An 18,807-nucleotide genomic window follows, 5' to 3' on the forward strand; every position below is an offset into this window, starting at 1 on the left:
AAACTAATTTGATATCTTTTTTTAATGAGATTGCAAGTTTGGTTGACAAAGTTTATAGAGTTGATGGAATATACTTAGATTTTTGTAAGACATTTTACTTGGTGCCACATGATATTTTGTATCATCCTAGTTTTTTAATCAAAATCAACATGGTTCACATTTAATGGATTAAAAACTGGCTAACTCTGATAGGTCTCAAAATGTAAATGTAAACGACATCATCACTGAGCTAGTGTGTTTCTAGTTTGGTCCCACAGGGTTTAGTCCTGGGCCCTATACTATTTAACATTTTTATCAATGACCTGGTAGAAAACATTACTGATAGAGGACACAAAGATTGGGGGAGTGGTTAATAATGAAGAGGACAGGTCACTGATACTGAGCAACCTCAATCATTTGGTGAGCTGGGCGCAAACAGATAATATGCCTTTTAATATGGCCAAACGTTAAGTTATACATCTAGGAACAAAGAATGTAGGCCTCTAAAAAGAACCTGGGGATCGTGGTGAACAATCAGCTGAACATGAGCTCCCAGTGCAACATTGTGGCCAGAAGGGCTGATGCAATCCTTGGATGTATAAACAGGGGACTATTGAGTCCGAGTAGAAAGGTTATATTAGGACACTGTTTCTGGCCACTGGAATACTGTGTCCAGTTCTGGTGTCAACAATTGAATAAAGATGTTGATAAATTGGAGAGGGCACAGAGAAGAGCCACAAGAATGATTAAGGATTGGAAAATATGCCTTACAGTGAAACACTGAAGGAGCTTATATCTGTTTAGTTTAACAAAGAAAGTGTTAAGTGCTGACTTGATCACAATCTATAAGTACCTACATGGGGAATAGAAATCTGATAATGGAGGGCTCTTCAATGAGCAGACAAAGGTATAACAAGATCCAATGACTTGAGGTTGAAGCTAAACAAATTCAAAATAGAAATAAGGTAAAAATGTATAATGAGGGTAATTAACCATTGCAACAACTTACCAAGGGTTGTGGTAAATTCTCCATACCTGGAAATTTGTAAAGCAAGATTAGATGCTTTCCTAAAAGATATGCTCTATTTCAAAGAGGAACTAATTCAGGAACATTCTATGATGTGTTGTACAGGACGTCAGACAAAATGATTACAGTGGTCCATTCTGGTTTTATATAATTTATGGATCTGTGTTTTTTAATGGAAATGCCAAGGAGCACAAACTAGTTAAAAGAAAAAAAAAGTTAGAATAAGTCCTTAGAGTGATTCTTTTCACTTCCATTTTCTTTTAATACATTTTAACTATAGTGTTAACATACAGCTTCACAGGAAAAACCCCTTTCAGCAAAGAGCTTTTCTGAGTGCTTTCCTGATTGGCATTCTTGTTAAGCTGTCTCCAGATATCACTGAGCACAATTGGCTATGGTGTCATCAGGCTACATATCCTCCGTGAATTATGAGTTTTAGTGAAAAGCCGATTTTCTTGCATGGTAACTGAACTTTTTTTTTTCATTTTTCCAGTTATTCTGCAAGTTAATAGAGGGATTTTTCTTTCTTTTTCTTTCTTTCTTCTGCATAATAGAGGGCTTTTTAATCTAGTTGACAAAGGAATAAAAAGGTCCAATGACTAGAAGCTGACGTTACACACGTTCAGACTAGAAATAAGGTGCAAATTTTTTACAACAAAATTAATTAACCATTGGAATAATTTACCTAGGAATGTGTGGATTCTCCATCACATGAAGACCTTATAATAGAATTCATTTTTTAAAAATCCTGGTCCCTTTTTGTCCTGTTTTATTATTCAGTCAGAGCCCTGTCAGTTGGCTGGTGAGTGTTTGGAAATGGAGAGATAGAGTCAGTTTCACTGGTGCCATAATTAGCCACAACTCCATTGATTTCTTATCATGTAAATTTGTCCTGTGTGGTATATTTTGATCTCAGGACCTGGGGATTCATGTGTATATTAATAATAACGGGAAAGCCCCATGCAGATAGATCACAACTATAGCCACATAATTGTATCTGCAGGACAAATTCACTAAAGTGAGTCGTTTCAGAGTAGCAGCCGTGTTAGTCTGTCTTCGCAAAAAGAAAAGGAGGACTTGTGGCACCTTAGAGACTAACCAATTTATTTGAGCATAGGCTTTCGTGCATCCGATGAAGTGAGCTGTAGCTCACGAAAACTTATGCTCAAATAAATTGGTTAGTCTCTAAGGTGCCACAAGTCCTCCTTTTCTTTTTACTAAAGTGAATGTTTTCTTTTAACACACATTTTCTGAAGTATATTCAGGAATTTGCCTGAAAGGCCAGAAGGAGGGTTGGAGAGCTGAAAAGAATGGACAAAAAGGGAGAGATCTGTGATAAATGGACATCATTTTCAAATGCCTGATGAGGTTATATCCCATTACCGTTGTTTTCTCAGTCAGCAGCAGAGAGAATGGAGTGTGAGGCTTGGCATAAGCTGTGCCAGTGAAGCCTTAAAAGAGAGAAAGCACAAAGATGCATAAAACAGGAAATCAGGGCAATGGAAGTGCTCCTTTCCCTGCCTTGGCAGAAACCCCTCCAGGGGGATCGGACTTTGGGGGTAGAGAGAGGGTCGGGCTGGAGGCACAGCAGTGGGACATAGGGCTGCCAACCCTCCAGGATTGGCCTGGAGTCTCCCAGAATCAGCATCAATCTCCTGGTTACTGTTGAAAACTATCCAGGAGATTTTAATAGGATATTTTAAGAAAATGACACTATGTCATTTTGGGGAGAAAAAATCTCCCGGAATAGCTTCAGTCAGAGTTGGCAACCCTAGTGGGATATGAGGCGTCTCATTGGAATTGGCTACCCAGCAATTACAGTGAAATGCCTCCTGAGAGAGAATTCCATGGGCACTGACCGGCAACCGTGAACCCCAGACTACACAGCTCCGGAGGCAGTCATACTGCCATAGGGAGCAGTCGGTAACTAGGAGGCATTGTGGAGGTAGAAGGCCTCTGCATGAATAGCTCTGGCATTCACTGCTTTTGGTGCCTGAGTCCCCACTACCACTATGGGTGAAAGGGGAAAACCCCTCTTACCCTTAAGAAAGAATGGTTATAGTTTCTCTCCCTCTCCTCTCCCCCTCCTTCGGTGTAAGGACATATAGTTTGTTTTGTGATGATTTTCCTTAATTTGTTAAAGCCTTTTCTTTTAACTTTCCCTTCTACTCCTTCCACTTTCAATTAACCCTTTGGTTGTTTTGAGATTTTTGTCTTTTTGTAATAAAAGTGCTTTCCCTGTCTGTGCCCCCAGGCCCTGGATCAAATTGCTTTTCTTGTCACTACATCTGCAGAGGTAGAGGGAACAAGATGATCATTTATTAGGAACATAGGAGGGTTAAAATAGAGTGTAGCCTGTATGTCCTTTTAGCATGAGAATCCCAAATCACATGCCTTAAGTAAGGGCTTTACCTACCTCTAGTTGTGTAATTTACATATAAATTAATGATATTTGTGGTGGCAGGACACTGAAATATTGCAAAAGGACCATGAAAGATTAGGAATACAGGCAGGAAATAAGAAAGTTAGAATTCTCTTGGCGAAAACATCAGTAATTATATGTTGAGAAAAATAATCCTAAACACAAAACAAAGCTAAGTGATAACTGAGAGGGTACATAAAGTTAAATTACAAAAAGAAGATGTAGACTAAATATCAGGAGAGGTTTCTGGACAGTGAGTTTTAGTATTGTATGTATCAGATTCATGCCTAGAAGCCCCAACATACAAAGTACTACACAGACACATAATAAGATGGTCCCTGCCTCAAGTAGTTTACAGCCTAAATAGACAAACAGCAAGAGACTGGAGAATAAACAGGGGCACAGAGAGCTTAGGTAGTCTAAGGTCACACAGTAGGTTAGTGGCAGAGGCGGAAACAGAATGCAGGGGCAGATCCTTGGTTATGACAATGTACACCAGCTGAGGATCTGTCCATAGGTTTCCTGCTTCACAGTGTAGTGCCCTATTCTCTCTAGACGAGCATGCTACCTCTCAGGCTGGAACAGTCTCTTTAGGGAAATGGTGGAAGCTCCATCTCTTGATCTATTTTAAACTACTAGAGGATGGAATAGATGATAAAATGGGCCTTTCCCAGCTCTAATTTCAATAATTTGATGGATTTCTGCATAGCATCTTTCATTAAAATTGTATGAGAAAATGATTTGCAGGCAAATTAAGTGATTGACATAGGTACTAAATAATAAAACCATATAAATTAAACACAAGCACACAGTTAGTTATAAGATTAATGTGTCTCATCTCCTCTGTTGATAGCTCTCAAACATCCTTGAATGTACATAACAAGTATTAGCAAAAGAAGTAAACATTTTTAAGTACCATAACACAGCACTGAACATATTCTGCACATCAGATGATTCTATTGCACACCTTGGTGAAGTCTGATATTTCCCTTTAATATGTACTAGAAATCAACAAACCTGTGTTATAATATTTAGGGCCCAATTTTTATCCAGGCTTCAACTTGACTTCTATTTTTGCATGCTCAGTTCTGTGCATGGTATGTATATATAGAAATATATACACACTTTATAAATAATCTTTTGTGTTCCAAAAAGTAGACACAGTGGAAATTCACTTCTCAGTTAGGGTCTGATCTGATGTTCAAAGATAGCAAAAGATGCCCACTGACTTCAGTCAGCTTTGGATCAGATCCTTACCCCTGTGCAATCCTACTGGCATTAAGGTGGTTGCACAGGTGAAAAGGAGAACAGAATTTGACCCAAAGGAGAGAGGTGTATAGGGGAAAACCCTGTCACTACTGACAAAACTGGAAAAAGACTATGTTGCACCTGTGTCTTGAAAAAACTAAATATTTTATTTATTTGTATCTAACTTTAGCCATGTCAGATGGTTTTCATATCTGAATTGCATCTGCAAAACCTTTTGCTTAACCCTCCTTTACCTTCTGCTTTCCCCCTCCACCCAAAAAAATCTGCTGTACAAGAAGACTGAGCCAAACAAAACTGATTGAACAAAAGTTTGTCTCAAACTTCAACAAAACTATTTGTGGTAGAGTAATTTAATTATAGTTCAATTAAATATCAGCATAATTGACAAGTAAACCATGGCACAATATGCAAAACTAATGTGCTTCACCGATTTTAAAAAAAAGCAATTAAGTTGTTCTACAGTTCTCTATGCTCATTCCAAGATAATCTATTTCATGCATTAACTAACCAATCTTCTGGAATAAAGAACAAAATGTAGGTTGCATACCAACACATAGCAAATATAACCTATTGAACATAATCTCTTAAGTAATGTGTGTGCTGCACGTGATAAGTGGTATCATTTAATTCTCTCACCTCTCAGAGGAGTGTTTCTTCCCTTCTTTATTTTCTTGTCTCTCTTAAACTATGAAAGACTAAATCAATAGGAAACTAAACGTATAATATTATATTCAAATCACATTTAATGGTCTGACAAGCTCAGAAAGGCAAGGAACTTCAGAGTTGAGGCTGATGTTCCATCCTTTGGTTATAAGTAGAGCCTTTAAATTCCTCCTTTCCCAAAGGGGATCTCCTGTCCTGCAAGATAATAATGGCAGATTTTTGTCTTGAAAGATGACAGTGTAAGTGCCAAAGAAGTTCAGTTACTGTGTGTCATTCATGAGTGGCTAAAAAGTCCAGTTCATCTTGCAGACCTGAAGAAGAACTCTGTGTGGCTCGAAAGCTTGTCTCTTTCAGCAACAGAGGTTGGTTCAATAAAAGATATTACCTCACCCGTGTTCTCTCTCGAATTCCTGTGTCTTTGCCACAGATAATGCAGGCGTAAGGTGAAGGGCCAGAGGATGAAGCCAGAACACTACTAGCACTTGAGGCCTGCTCTTTCCTCTTCGCTCTCATCATTTCCTCTCTCTGAACCACCTCCCTTCAGCCTCTTTGACTCATGCAAAGCAGCCCTCCAGTGTATCCTTTTGCTTGCTACAGTCTCAATGTTAAAAGTTTTCAAGTCCCTCTTGCCAACATCCTTGAATGCAGGGTAAACTCTATTGAATAATATTGTGTTCCTGTTTCTTTTTAAAAAGATACTACCCATAGGTGTTACTGAGCATTGAAGCTATAATAATAATAATAATAATAATATAATTATTATTATTATTAATTTGTTACGCTGGTGACTAAAGTGTGCTAGGCACTGTACAAACACAATTGATGACACAGTCCCTACCCGGAAGAGCTTACATTCTAAATAGGCAAGGCATACAACCACTTTTCCCCTTGCTTGCACTCCCCAATTTCACCTCCGTTTCTTTCCTCCCATTTTCTCCTCTGTCCAGCTGACAACCTACTCTGCTGTTGCTGGACTAACATGCCTTCCTTCTGCTCTCTCCACCACAGAAAATAGATTCGGGCTCAGTCTGAGAAGCTAGGAGGAAAAAAGCAAACTAGTCAGATGATGCCGATGCTAGTGAAAGCATTTGTATGTGTCTGTGTGTGTGACTGAAAGGCAAAAGAAGCTTTGCTTGAGAGAAATGTGTTTAGTGATCAGGATGCATCTCTGTTTTTCAGTGAGCTTTTATTAGGTTTTGGAGATGTACGACAAACAATTTTGAGCAATTTAAAGCAGATGTCTTGTAGTGGAATTTAAGATAATTCGTCATATTATTCTGATTTATACCACTGGCCCATGCTCAGACACCATAGAGGAAGGCTTTGTAAACTTTTTGGGCAGGACCATGTCTATTTCTGTGTTTCTGAAGTGCCTATATACTGCTGCAGTGGGGCCCGGACAACATATATACTAAATCCTCAGGTGTTCTGGAGTGGAGGTTGGCATACCTGATGTGTAAGGAAGCAAAGGTGGTGTAATGACACCTCTCGGTCCACCATAATCCCAGGATCACCATGAGCCTGATTCAGCTCCCATGATAAGTTAGTGCAGCCTGAGGGCTGTTCTAATTTACAGCAATAGAAACATCTTCTTTATGATCCATTCTACTGTTCCAGGACCCTAAGAGGACATTGGCCTCTGGCCCACCACTCATCCACATCATGCCATCTACACCACAGAGGGAGTGAGAAATGTAAAGCATTTTTACACCACTCAAAGATTCATCCACCTGGGGGAATCCTCGGCTGCCACTTTAAAGCACATTTTTTGTCACTCCCATGTCCCAAGTGGGAGGACTTGTGGAGGAATTGCAGTAAAACCAGCTGGAAAGTAGTGAATGTAGATAAATAAATACTCTATCAAAAGCACAGACTTGGTTTATCTCCTACATGAAGACCGTATACATCTTATTTCTTCAGAGATTTCATTTCATTTTAAGTGAGTCGTCATGATCATCTCTTGGGTCATCTGAGGCTTTGGTGTGTTTATCACCACAGCACTGTCCCACAGGCCAGGAGTTACTCTGAGTTACCCTCCAGAAATCTGCAGCTGACACCTTCCTCTGTCACCTTCGAACTTTATATGTATACTAAGAATAAACCCTTTAAGACACATTGCAATTTTAAACTCTATTAAAAGCAGCAAAATGAGATCAGTGCCCTATTTTTTTTTTAATGTGTGTTCCATCAACGTGTGTCAAGTCTGTAATACATTTTCAAAGCTGTCAGAAAGAGTCATGCTGTCTCACTTTATTGAAAGGCAGGGAGAAAGGGAGAGATTTATGTTGGAGCTGAAGGGGAAAGCAATAAACTAGACCTGTTTCATTCTTAACTTGTACCTAAAATTGAAGGGCTCTCCTTATTAAGAGAGCAGGACTTATTTTTAGCAATAGACAAATTATCTACAATTCTGGTTCCTGCTCACAATACTTTTTTCATTTTTTCCATAAAATAGGAATTTAAACACAAAATCCTGACTGTGGACTTCCCGTTATTATACTCTCGTTAATGGTTTCTGCAATATAATGACTGTCTTTAGTATATGTTGTTAGGAAAGGACATGCCGATCTTGTGGTGCAAACAGTAAAAACATGTAGTCTACCATCATCCACACTTCATTTTTATTTGGGAAGCAATATTTTGCATTAGTCCCTTTCTTTAGAAATGTAGGATCAGTTTATATGCTGCACTTCTTGAAGGCTCACTACACACAGTGTCACAGAAGCAGAAAGGAGGGCCACAATTTTCCACAGCAGCTAGTGATTTTGGGTGCCCAACTTGAGACCACTTTGAAGGGGCTGAGCACCCACTCTGTGAAAATAAGGCTCCTTTAAGGTGCCTCAAGTTGGACACCCAAAATCACTAGTCATTATTTTTAAATGTTGGCTGAGGTCTCTAAGGTAACAGAAACCTGAACCATTTAGGGGTTCCATGATCAAAATCATGAAAATCATTGAATTGCACATGAAAACAAACTCAAAGCCAGTACAGTACAAAAAGCCTAAGCGTAATGTGCTCCCTGAGAGCAACACCACTAGGCAAAGCAAGAAGCCATGTTCCGCACTAGCTGAGGTTTTTAATTTGTCTTCAGGTGTTGCATTGTAATAATCCAGCCTTGATGTGAAAAAGGTAGGAATAACTGGTGAGGTTCCCATCTGAAAAGGAAAGATATGACCTTTTTGCTCAGTGCAGATAGACTGTTGGCCACTTCTGTCATCTGAGTGTTCAGAACAGCAGGTGATCCAAGAAGACCCTGAGAATCAAAATTTTGCCCCAGAAACAAACCTGAGCAGTGACAGGCCTTAAAGATTCAGATCATTGGGATACACTTTAGGCATCCAAACGTCTGAAAGTTGTAACCAATCTACACTTGATATCTTGTGTTCCCCACAAGCTTCATGAGGCAACAACTTTGAGGATTATTCCCTTCTGAGAGGCTGCAGAGAAATGAACCTTCTGAAATAGCAGCCAAAAGTAGGAAATAGTGAAGGGAGACATGGAAGCAGGGCCCTGAAGAGGCTAGGTCAGAATTAGCCACAGGTGTACAAATATCTCCTTTGAAGTGGTTAGTGACTGGGGAAAGATGTAGCAGCAAATGCTGCTTATTACCAAACTGGGACCCTCTGTAGACCAGACTTCAGTGAAATTGTAATGTGACTTTCTCTTAGGTCTTTCAGTGTGCAGTGGTACAGTTAAGGGACAAACTTTCAGGGTGCAATTTAAGGATTCGCCCTCCCTCCTCCCGCAAGTTTTTACCTATTTTTAGCATATGGCTGGTGGCAGAAATTTGCTGGAAAGAAGTTTGAAGCCAGTGTAAGTTGCATATGCCTATCTTGGAGCAGATTTTGACTCCATTGGGTATAGATTTGAAATAAATATAAATAAAAACACTATCAGTAGCTTCCCAAAAGAGTGTAATAATTATCATAAACATTAAAAATACTTTCCGCTAGTCAGGCAAAAGACATAGATGTAACAACAATCAGATCATTACATTAGATGGATATTTGCAAGCAATCATACTGTTTGCTCCACTTACACATTATATCCTTCCCCCTATTCCTTATGTTTTTTTGTCTATTTAGATTGTGAACTCTTTGAGGCAAGAATAATCTCTTAGGGTATGTCTGTACTGGAGCTGGAAGGTATAAATTCCAGCTTGAATAGACATACTCATGCTAGCTCTGATTTAGCTACTGTGCTAAAAATAGTGTCGCTGCAGGGTGGAAGGATGAGCAGGAGAGGCTAGCCACCCCAAGTACATACCTATTGTCTTGGATGGCAGCTGGCCCCTCCAAGTACATATCTTTTCGAGGCAGCTGGTCCCTCCCCTACAGCTATACTTCTATTTTTTGGTGCTACAGCTCATCAGAGCTACCACAGGCATGTTTCCTTGAGCTGGAAATTATACCTTCCAGATCAGTAGTCCTTTGGTGCTATTTTACTGCAAACTAATAATAATAATAATTAATAATTAATAACAAAAACACCAAACACAGTGTATTTGTTAATATAAAAATTCCTCTTTGTTAATTTACTTATTAGCTCTAATTTTCTAAAAGTCAGCCACTTCTTTATTAAGTGAAAACTTGCACCTATGCAATTTGTACCTGGGGAAAAGACCCGCAACTTAATTGGCTGATCCTCATAAAAGAAGGCAGCAGGAAACGGAGGGGGGAGTTGGAATACTTGATAGAAAGCTGAGGGACCAGGGGCTGTGGCTAGAGCAATCACAGTGAGGAACTGCTCCAAGAAACAAATGGGCAGAAAGGAGACTGTGGGAAGTCCTGTAATTACTAAGGCTCTGAGGCAAGAACCAGGAAATTTTGAGTTGATGCACTTAGGGGGTGAAGGACAGATTTGGGGAAGGGATTACTTACCCTGTACAGACTCTGAGGGAAGAGTCTGTGAAGCTTTGATCTTGTTTTCTTAAGAAGACTTGAAATAAAAGGGGGGAGGAATTAATGGATTCCTGGATTCTGTGAGAGGGCTCCAGACAGAATTTCCCCAGTGAGGGAGCTGGCTTAGCAAGAGTAAACCTGGGTCCAGCAGGAAGAGGGTGTTATAAGATAGACCCCAGTCCTTTACATACCCCTTCAACTACTTGGTTGTGGGTAGGTATCAGCTCATTAGAAGTGCTTGTGCTTAGACTTCATTTTACATTTTAAGAAAATTCAGGCACAACATTTGCAACTGCAAGTTGCACCAGCAAAGATTGTGACCAGGGCTCAGCACATCTGAAAATTTCCTTCACTATGTTGCTATGCAGCTTATGTAATTAAGTGAAATTTTCTCTCGGTTCTATGACTAACTACTTCATGTAATTTTTTTCTCCTTGGCATATACACACACCTCCTTGCAGTACTTTTGATCTTTTCCCTTTCTGAAAGGGTGACATCTCCTGTTCTTTTTAATTTATGAGAGAATGGTTTGTGTAAGGTCAGAATATTCTGACTCACTCATATTTGGGGAAGTATAGGAGATGTGTGAGACAGTTCTTAGAGCTGGGAAGAGTCACTACAAAACTTTTTTGTTGAGATCTGAAATTACACATAATCACTGTGATGTTTCTTTTACTCCTGGGGGGAATTCTGTGCCAAAATAATTAAAATGTTGTGCACAATATTTTAAAAATCTGTATATTTTATTTGTCAAAATAACACAATATAATCACACCGATTTCAATTATTTTGGTAATATATTTCAAAATACCTGTCAGCAAATATGTCTGTAACAATACAGACAATAAAGAAGATTCAGGAAATGTTTTTTGACACTAGATTCCTTTCTAGGCATATTAATACAGAATTTGATGTATCTTTGTTGACACTTATCTTCTGTTTCAGTGAAATTCAATATTTCATTTAAGCAAAGTCGTTATACAAAAGTATTGTAACAACCTAGCCTAAAAGGGTGGTAGCATCCTTAAGGACACTTTTGTGTCTATCTGTCATGTCTTGTTCAAGCTTTTATGTGTATTGTAAGATTTTTAGGTCACGCCACTGTAGTGGGAGGAGGGTTGGTGAGGGTTAGTGGTAGTTTAGTTGTAGGATAGAGGGTGGTTAGCATGAGGAAGGGAGACCCAGCGTAGTGTGTGTGTGTGGTTGGGTTGGGTTGGGTTGGGTTGGGTTGTGTGCATGGTTCGCAAGTCAACGCCCCTGCATCTCCAGAGGTGGTAGGCATGCCCCTTGCCAGGTGCAGGTAGGTGTGCTCGGGGCGTGGGGGGGTGCAGTGTTAGGTGGAAGCTAAGGGAAGGGGGTGCGTTCAAGCTCATGTGTGGGCAAAGACATTGCATGTATATATAACTAATACATTTGAAACACGCAAAACAGGAAAAGGGAGCATTTTGGTGGAAATCACAAATTCTGTGTGAAAAAATAAAATTTTGCGGGATACATTAATTCTGCACAAATTCTGCATTGCACAGTGTCACAGAATTCCAGCAGGAGTATTCTTTTTCTAGGGTTACTATGTAATTTTCTAGGACCACAATAAATTAGGTCATATGTACCTTCTCTGCCTGATGAATCAGTCACATTCCAGCTTTCTTCCCATCTGAGTCCTAAATTGGAATTGTTTTTATAGGTGATGAGTGTCTCTCTGTGATGCTGCTTGCCTCCTTCACTACCTGCTGTCCCTTAATATTTGTAGGAATAAGTCTGTGGACCTGCTCCTCCACAATTTTAAACTGCACTAGCCCATTATGCAGTTGTGGCAAAGGGGAAACAGTAAGAGATATACTTGTAAGGGCACTGGTGAGCTTTCCCCCCTCTCCTCCCCCTCACCTCTGGGAATTACCCACACCTGTTACTGATGCTGTGTACCTCCTAGAAAAATGGCAGCTGTCGATCTTAGCTGATTGGAAACTTTTAAAACTATTTCTCATTTTATCCAAAGACATTCATCACTTGGTGGAATCCAGTTTTACCACTTTGCTGTATTTATAATGTCCTGAGCTTCAGGCATAAAAGTTGCTGGTAGTGAGATGAACCAATGGAAAGTGACAGAGCTTTATTTCCTCCAAGAGGCAGATAGCCATCAGTCACTTTACACGCTATTTTCCTTTAAGAGCTAACAGCTCAAACTAGTTCATTTACAAAAGAGCAAAGCTAATGTTAACAACCCAACATAAGTATGTGTGCTGGGTTTTTTTTTAGTTGTAATACAGGGGTGCTCAAACTCTGCCCATCTAAGGGGGCTGGTAGTATATTGTCTGAAGCCCAAGGGTGTACCTATTTTCGATAAAATTTCAGCCACTCTTATCTTTGGTATGGAGAAACTACAAATTAGGGAAGTCATGTAACTTTTCCATCCCTCTGCTGACCCATCTGTAAAATGAATGTTACCTATTTAAAAGAAGTATTCTTTACTGATTATAAAGCATTTCAAGATCCATAACTGGAAAAGCAAATGATAATGTTAGTTCCCATTAAGATGAAGATTTTGATGTGGAATCTGTGGTTGCAGTGGGCAGACTTCTACGTCAATACTAGGAGGACAATTGAAGGCTGCACCATAGATCTTTGAGTTACATTGAGATCTAGGAGACTAACTGACCTCCAGAAAAGAAAAACATCATTGTGCTGGACAAAAGGTCTACAACTTTGCATCATTCACCACCAGATAAACTACCAAGAACCATATGTAAATACACCTCCACTAAATTGGTTCTCACATGCTTTGGAAGTAGTCCTGCTCTGGTCTCTAGATAGCCTAATCTACAGTACGTCTCTAGTTGACAGACAACCGTCAGTTTTAAAACTGAAAGTAGTATGGATTTTAGGAATAACCTACCTTTTTCCCGTGAAGAGCTCATTGGTAGGATGTCTGTTGACAAGTTACTTTAAAAAATGTCTGATTCTGCCTAGAATAGACTGAATTCAGGGGCAGTCTAAATAAGAGCCCTGAGGGCTTCTCCTTGCGTTTTCTTTTACTGTTTTTCAACATGCTTCTTGTTTAAAAAAACATAATGATGAAAAGTGCTGTTTGTGTTTGCAATCACAGCAGCAGACTCCCCCAGTGCAATGGCAATGCACTGCAACTGTATGTAAGGGGAGGAGCAAGATCTGTGTTTTCAGCGAACAGCCTTACACCATTTACTTGTGTGTGTGAAAGAGAGAAAAAACACAAACTTGTTTAGATAAAAGCTCACTAGTGGAAGTCCGTTTATAAGAATTACAGCATAGTGAAACATACAAGAAAAAGGAAACATTTAGGAAATCTCCGGTCTTAAGAGATTGTCCTAAAGATTCCCCAAGCATATTGAAGTACACATTTCTGTTCCATCTCTATAACAAGGTCACCTCTGTTAAGCAGTTAATTTTTTTTTGTCAGTGGGTGGTCATTTAAGACAGGTTTCAAGGCCCTGATGAAGGAATGAAGTGTTTCTAAGATTCAGTTCTCCTTGTCCAAAGCTAAGGTGACAGGAAGGAGAAGAGGATGACCTGGAGAAAGTGGTGGCAGGAGGGGACAGAACAACCAGTGCTGTGAAAAGGAAATTGCTGACCCACCTCTGACCTTCACAGAAGAGCTCAAACCATTTGGAAAATCCTTCCTAATTTAGATAATATATAGTAGAAAACAGAAGACTAAAACCTCGTGGCCAACGCTTTATTCTAATAGCAATTTCCCACTGTAACTTTGTTGCTTTTCCTTAAACTTTAGTCTGTGATTCGAGGCCTAAAGTTTTTCAGGTCATCTTGTTGATCAAAGTGCCAGAAGTTCATTATGTTGCCCAGTTATGAGTATTAATAAGTTGATGTTTAATTTTTCAAAACCCTAAGGAATGCTGCTGACCACTTGCATCTTTGAAGTCAGAGGGAGTTGCAAGTGGTCAGTAATACTTAGTGTGTGAATTTCACCCCTGTGCAGGGGACCGGCATAAAGCCTAGGTACCACTTAAATTCCACTTAAGACCTCAAAATAAGAATTCAGTAGGACTTAAGTGATGGAGAGGCCTTGTATTGACCTTCTCCACAGGGGTGAACTTTACTCATTGAGTTTTATGTAAATATTTGAATAAAATTCTTATGGTATTAGGTGGGATCCAAGCTTTGCTATTTCACTGTCCAGTGATGGCTATTACCCATGATTCTGCAGCTCTGAAAGGTTTATTTGTGCCACTGTCAAAAGTAAAAGAGGCCTTTAAATGTTAATCTTATAACAGTTACAATTACACAGGGCATTGCCTAATGTAATCATTGAGAATTAATATGATGAGAATAGTTGATTAATATCATACATGTAGTATAGGTGCCAACTCCATTAACTGCTAACAGCACTTGTGCACAGAAATCTGCTTGCTCTTCATTGCTTTCAACGTTTTATTTTTGGAAGTCGTGATCACTTATGTAAACTGTCATAAGCTGATACAGATGCTTTAATGTATTAACTGAAGATTTCTGCTATTAAAACTTGTCTTGCTGGGAGAGGTGTGCCGGCTGAGAGGCTTGTATGTGCCATCTTGCAGGATTTCTTCCCTGTGTAGGGCACACATAAGAATGGAGTAAAAGTGAGAATGCACAGGGAAAAACATTTACTAAATACGTACAAAATCTCTGTCTCTCTCCCTTTAGGTATCAAATCAAATCAGTATCAAATCAAACAGAACAGCTGAGAGGCTTTCCTGTGTGCCAGACTGAAAATTATTAGAAATCTGTAGCCCCAGCTTTCAAAGATAACCGGCCAGATGCTTTAGTTGGCATGAAGAAGGTTTTAGAAGCAGCCTATCAATTAAACTTCTCAGTGCCGCGTATATACGTGTAAGGTGAATGTGGCAACATACTGTAGTGATGTCCATTTTCCTGGTGTGTCCCTAAGAGCTTTTCCATACTGCAGCAGCAGCGTCCTATTTTTGTGTTGACATTTGGGTTCAAACCATACTTGGAATTGGAAAAGGTACAGAAAAGGGCAACAAAAATGGTTAGGGGTATGGAACGGCTTCCATATGAGGAGAGATTAATAAGACTGGGACTTTTCAGCTTGGAAAAGAGACGGCTGAGGGGAGATATGATTGAGGTCTATAAAATTGTGACTGATGTAGAGAAAGTAGATAAGGAAGTGTTGTTTACTACTTCTCATAACACAAGAACTAGGGGTCAGCAAATGAAATTAATAGGCAGCAGGTTTAAAATAAAAGGAAGTATTTCTTCACACAACACACAGTCAACCCGTGGAGCTCCTTGCCAGAGGATGTTGTGAAGGCCATAACAGGGTTCAAAAAAGAACTAGATAAAATCATGGAGGATAGTTCCACCAATGGCTATTAGCCAGGATGGGCAGGAATAGTATCCCTAGCCTCTGTTTGCCAGAAGCTGGGAATGAGCAACAGGGGATGGATCACTTGATGATTACCTGTTCTGTTCATTCCCTCTGGGGCACCTGGCACTGGCCACTGTTGGAAGACCGCATACTGGGCTAGATGGACCTTTAGTCTGACCCACTAGGGCCATTCTTATGTTCATACTTCTTTCCCTTTCTTCCTGAGATAGAAAGTGACAGAAAAGTCAAAATTAACGATGGGTACCTAAAGTTAGGGTGCCACATCCATATTCAAAAATTTCAAATAAAGCTGGTCTGATAGTCACAGAGGAACATGAAATTCCTAATGAACTCAGACTAAAATTTTTGAGATAGTGATCTCTTTTCTTTTGCTGTTTATATTAATACATTAAAATGCCCTCAAAGGTAGTTTGGTAAAACCATGCACTCAAATGAAATACAGGCCCTCATCAATTTTAATCTGGGTTAACAGTAACCAGTCTCCAAATGAGATCCTTCTTTCCTTTCAAAATACATCCGTATAATATTTTGATAAATAACTCAGTCTCTGAAGTATATTTCTACCTCTATGCCTGTTCTTACACCATACTATGAAACTATTATATAGACTGCTGCTCACCTGGTAAAGACTCGGGTCAGGAGACAATCTGCCAGGCTCAGACCCTGTCTGGCAGAGATTGAGTTATGTTGAGGGACTGGTACTTTTCCAATCTCTGGAGATTAAAAGTACCAGGAGATTTCACCCTTTAAGGTATGTTGTAAGTGATGCAATGGGGACCTAGCAATGAAATGGGGCCTGAGTGGGAAAAGGGAAAGAGCTTATGGTGGCTTGCTCTATTATGACTTGTAAATGGGATAAGGGGTAGAGAAACAGAAAACACAAATAGTAAGAGTAGGCTCCGAAACTGGGGAAACACACCGAAAGCCCCTTTTCCATCTTTAACATTTTTGTAGTGAGTCTCTCTTTGACGCTGTATACTGAGGCCCCCCAATCAAAACCTACTACTTTTCTTCATCTTATGAATGAGTCGCACTTGCTTAAAGGACGTGTACTACTGATGGCTAACAGAAGAAGTCATTCTCTTTGTGACATACTCTGTACGTATGGCTGGAAGCATCAAAAAGGACTTAGAAAAATATTGCAGTTAAAACACAGGGTTTCTGAAATATTGCATGTTTCAGCCACACTGTGAGACTTTAAAAAAGGACTCACAGTACGCAGAGAATGGATTTAAGTAATCGTTGGATTTGTTTGGTGATGCTTTTTCTGAAGAAAGCGATAGGTTTTCCACAGCCAAAGAACTAATTTCTTTTCAATGGTTGTGCCACAGTCTCTGGGTAGGCTGCCCCTTCAGAGACACTTTTCAGTCCCCTTTCAAGTGGCAGGCCCATGCCTCTACTTCTCTTTGGGGTGGGACCCTGTGATCCAACTGGACATTTAGTCACACCACCCTAGTTGCCAACCATGTGACACAGCAAGTCCAATGGACTTGGCACCTGCATGAGTTCCCTTCAGGACAGTAACAGTATGAAGGAGAACAGAAGCAGATTCTTCAAAACAAAGTATGATTTATATGTGAAAAAGTACACAGCCCTCAAGAAATGGATTTAAAATAAATAAATAATGCTTTCTTACACTTGGTGACTCCTTCAGGCCCCTGGGTAGAGATGACTTAGCCTTTGTATACTCCTTTCTCTTGGTGACCAAGTTACAGCTTCCCCACTGCAAACCTCTAATTCACAGTCAGTGTTTCTGTGTCAGTCTGTAGCCAAAGACAACTTCATCCTTTTCTGTAGGGTAGGTCCTTTCAGTGACCAGTGTCTTTTGATCTCTTCAGATTCTCAGCCTTGGCAAACAGCCCTGTTGCCAGGACTCCTCATGGCTGTAAAACTGGCTATTGTGTTTGAGGGGACACTCCTTATCTAGGTCACTGTGCTTTTACCTTTTCTGCCTGGTTTCTTTAACCTTTTTAGAACATAAAAATGGCCATATTGGGTCCATCTAGCCCAGTATCCTGTCTTCCAACTGTGGCCAATGCCAGGTCCTTCAGAGCGAGTGAATAGAACAGGTAATCATCAAGTGATCCATCTCCTGTCACCCATTCCCAGCTTCTGACAAATCTAATTATTGATCTAATTATGCTTTAAGGCAGGGTAATATCACACACACACTGAGGGGCATATGATATTTATAAAAATATTTCCCAGTTTTCCACAGTTTAAGTATTACCCTAAAACTGAAAGAGATGTTACTGAGTGTGTCCAAAGCTGTTTGGCACGCTGCAAGCCTGGGAGGGAAGGGGGAGAAGCCGAGCGGCGGTGGCGAGCTCAGGGGAGCAGGCGGAGGCGAGCTGGGGCGGCGGGGACACATTTCAAGGGGCGGCATGGCCTGTGCTGGAGTGCCGCCCCTAGAAATGTGCCGCCCCAAGCACCTGCTTGTTTTGTTGGTGCCTAGAGCCGGCCCTGTATAGAATGGCCTTCCTACTCAGGAGATCTGCATTCCGTGTTCGTTTGAGCCATTTCTGCATATTATTGAATATAAGTATTGATTAATGTTTATGCTGCAGAAACAGAGCAGCTATCAAAGAGCAGGCTGAGTTCTATTCTGCCTCACATGCCATCCACAAAATCATAAACCAAGTTCTGACTGGAGGAAGCACACAGTATACTTTTCTAATCCCATCTTGAGTTTGTACAGTCCAGTATTTTGAGTGCTGATGCAATTTAAGGACTACATGAATTTTTTCTATTTCCAATAAATGCATGACCATTTAATCATTCATAATACTTTGTTAAATGTTAACACTATGTTCATTGCTGTAGAAGAGAGTCCCTGCACAGAAAAGCTGACGCTCTAAATAGAAAATAATAGAAATGAAAGATGGAAAAGACCTTATAGGACACCTTCCCCTACCTTCCAACCCGTGCAGTACTGTATAGTCAGAAAGCTGTGTGATCAAGCTCAGAAGCAAGACTCAAACAAAAGAAAGGTGGGAAGTAAAAAAAGGAAGCTGGACTATAAAGAGGATCAATGGCAATTAGGAGGCTAAGAGACTTCAGCCTTTCTCCCTTGAGCCACCCTACTCAGTAGAACTCTTACTTTGGAGATGGAATATGCCAGGGGGAGGGAAGCAAAAACAGTAGGGCTTGACCATGTTGTTTCTGA

The 18,807-nt window shown here is 40.1% G+C and overlaps 1 protein-coding gene across 2 annotated transcripts in view; it reads left to right on the forward strand.

The window, feature by feature from the left end:
- The window catches only part of SLC35F1 (solute carrier family 35 member F1), a 375,908-nt gene that overhangs the window by 196,899 nt on the left and 160,202 nt on the right, over positions 1–18,807 (forward strand). Inside the window, exon 1 of one of the 2 annotated variants that reach the window (XM_074948303.1) lies at positions 5,948–6,009. The exons of the other annotated variant lie outside the window; for it this stretch is intronic. Within the exon in view, the coding sequence (XP_074804404.1) occupies positions 5,963–6,009 (47 nt within the window). The 5' untranslated portion in view covers positions 5,948–5,962. Of the gene's footprint in view, positions 1–5,947; positions 6,010–18,807 lie in introns of those variants that run through there. 2 annotated transcript variants of the gene reach the window in all.

This window comes from Natator depressus, chromosome 3 (assembly GCF_965152275.1).
Source record: "Natator depressus isolate rNatDep1 chromosome 3, rNatDep2.hap1, whole genome shotgun sequence".
NCBI classification, from domain to species: domain Eukaryota; kingdom Metazoa; phylum Chordata; order Testudines; family Cheloniidae; genus Natator; species Natator depressus.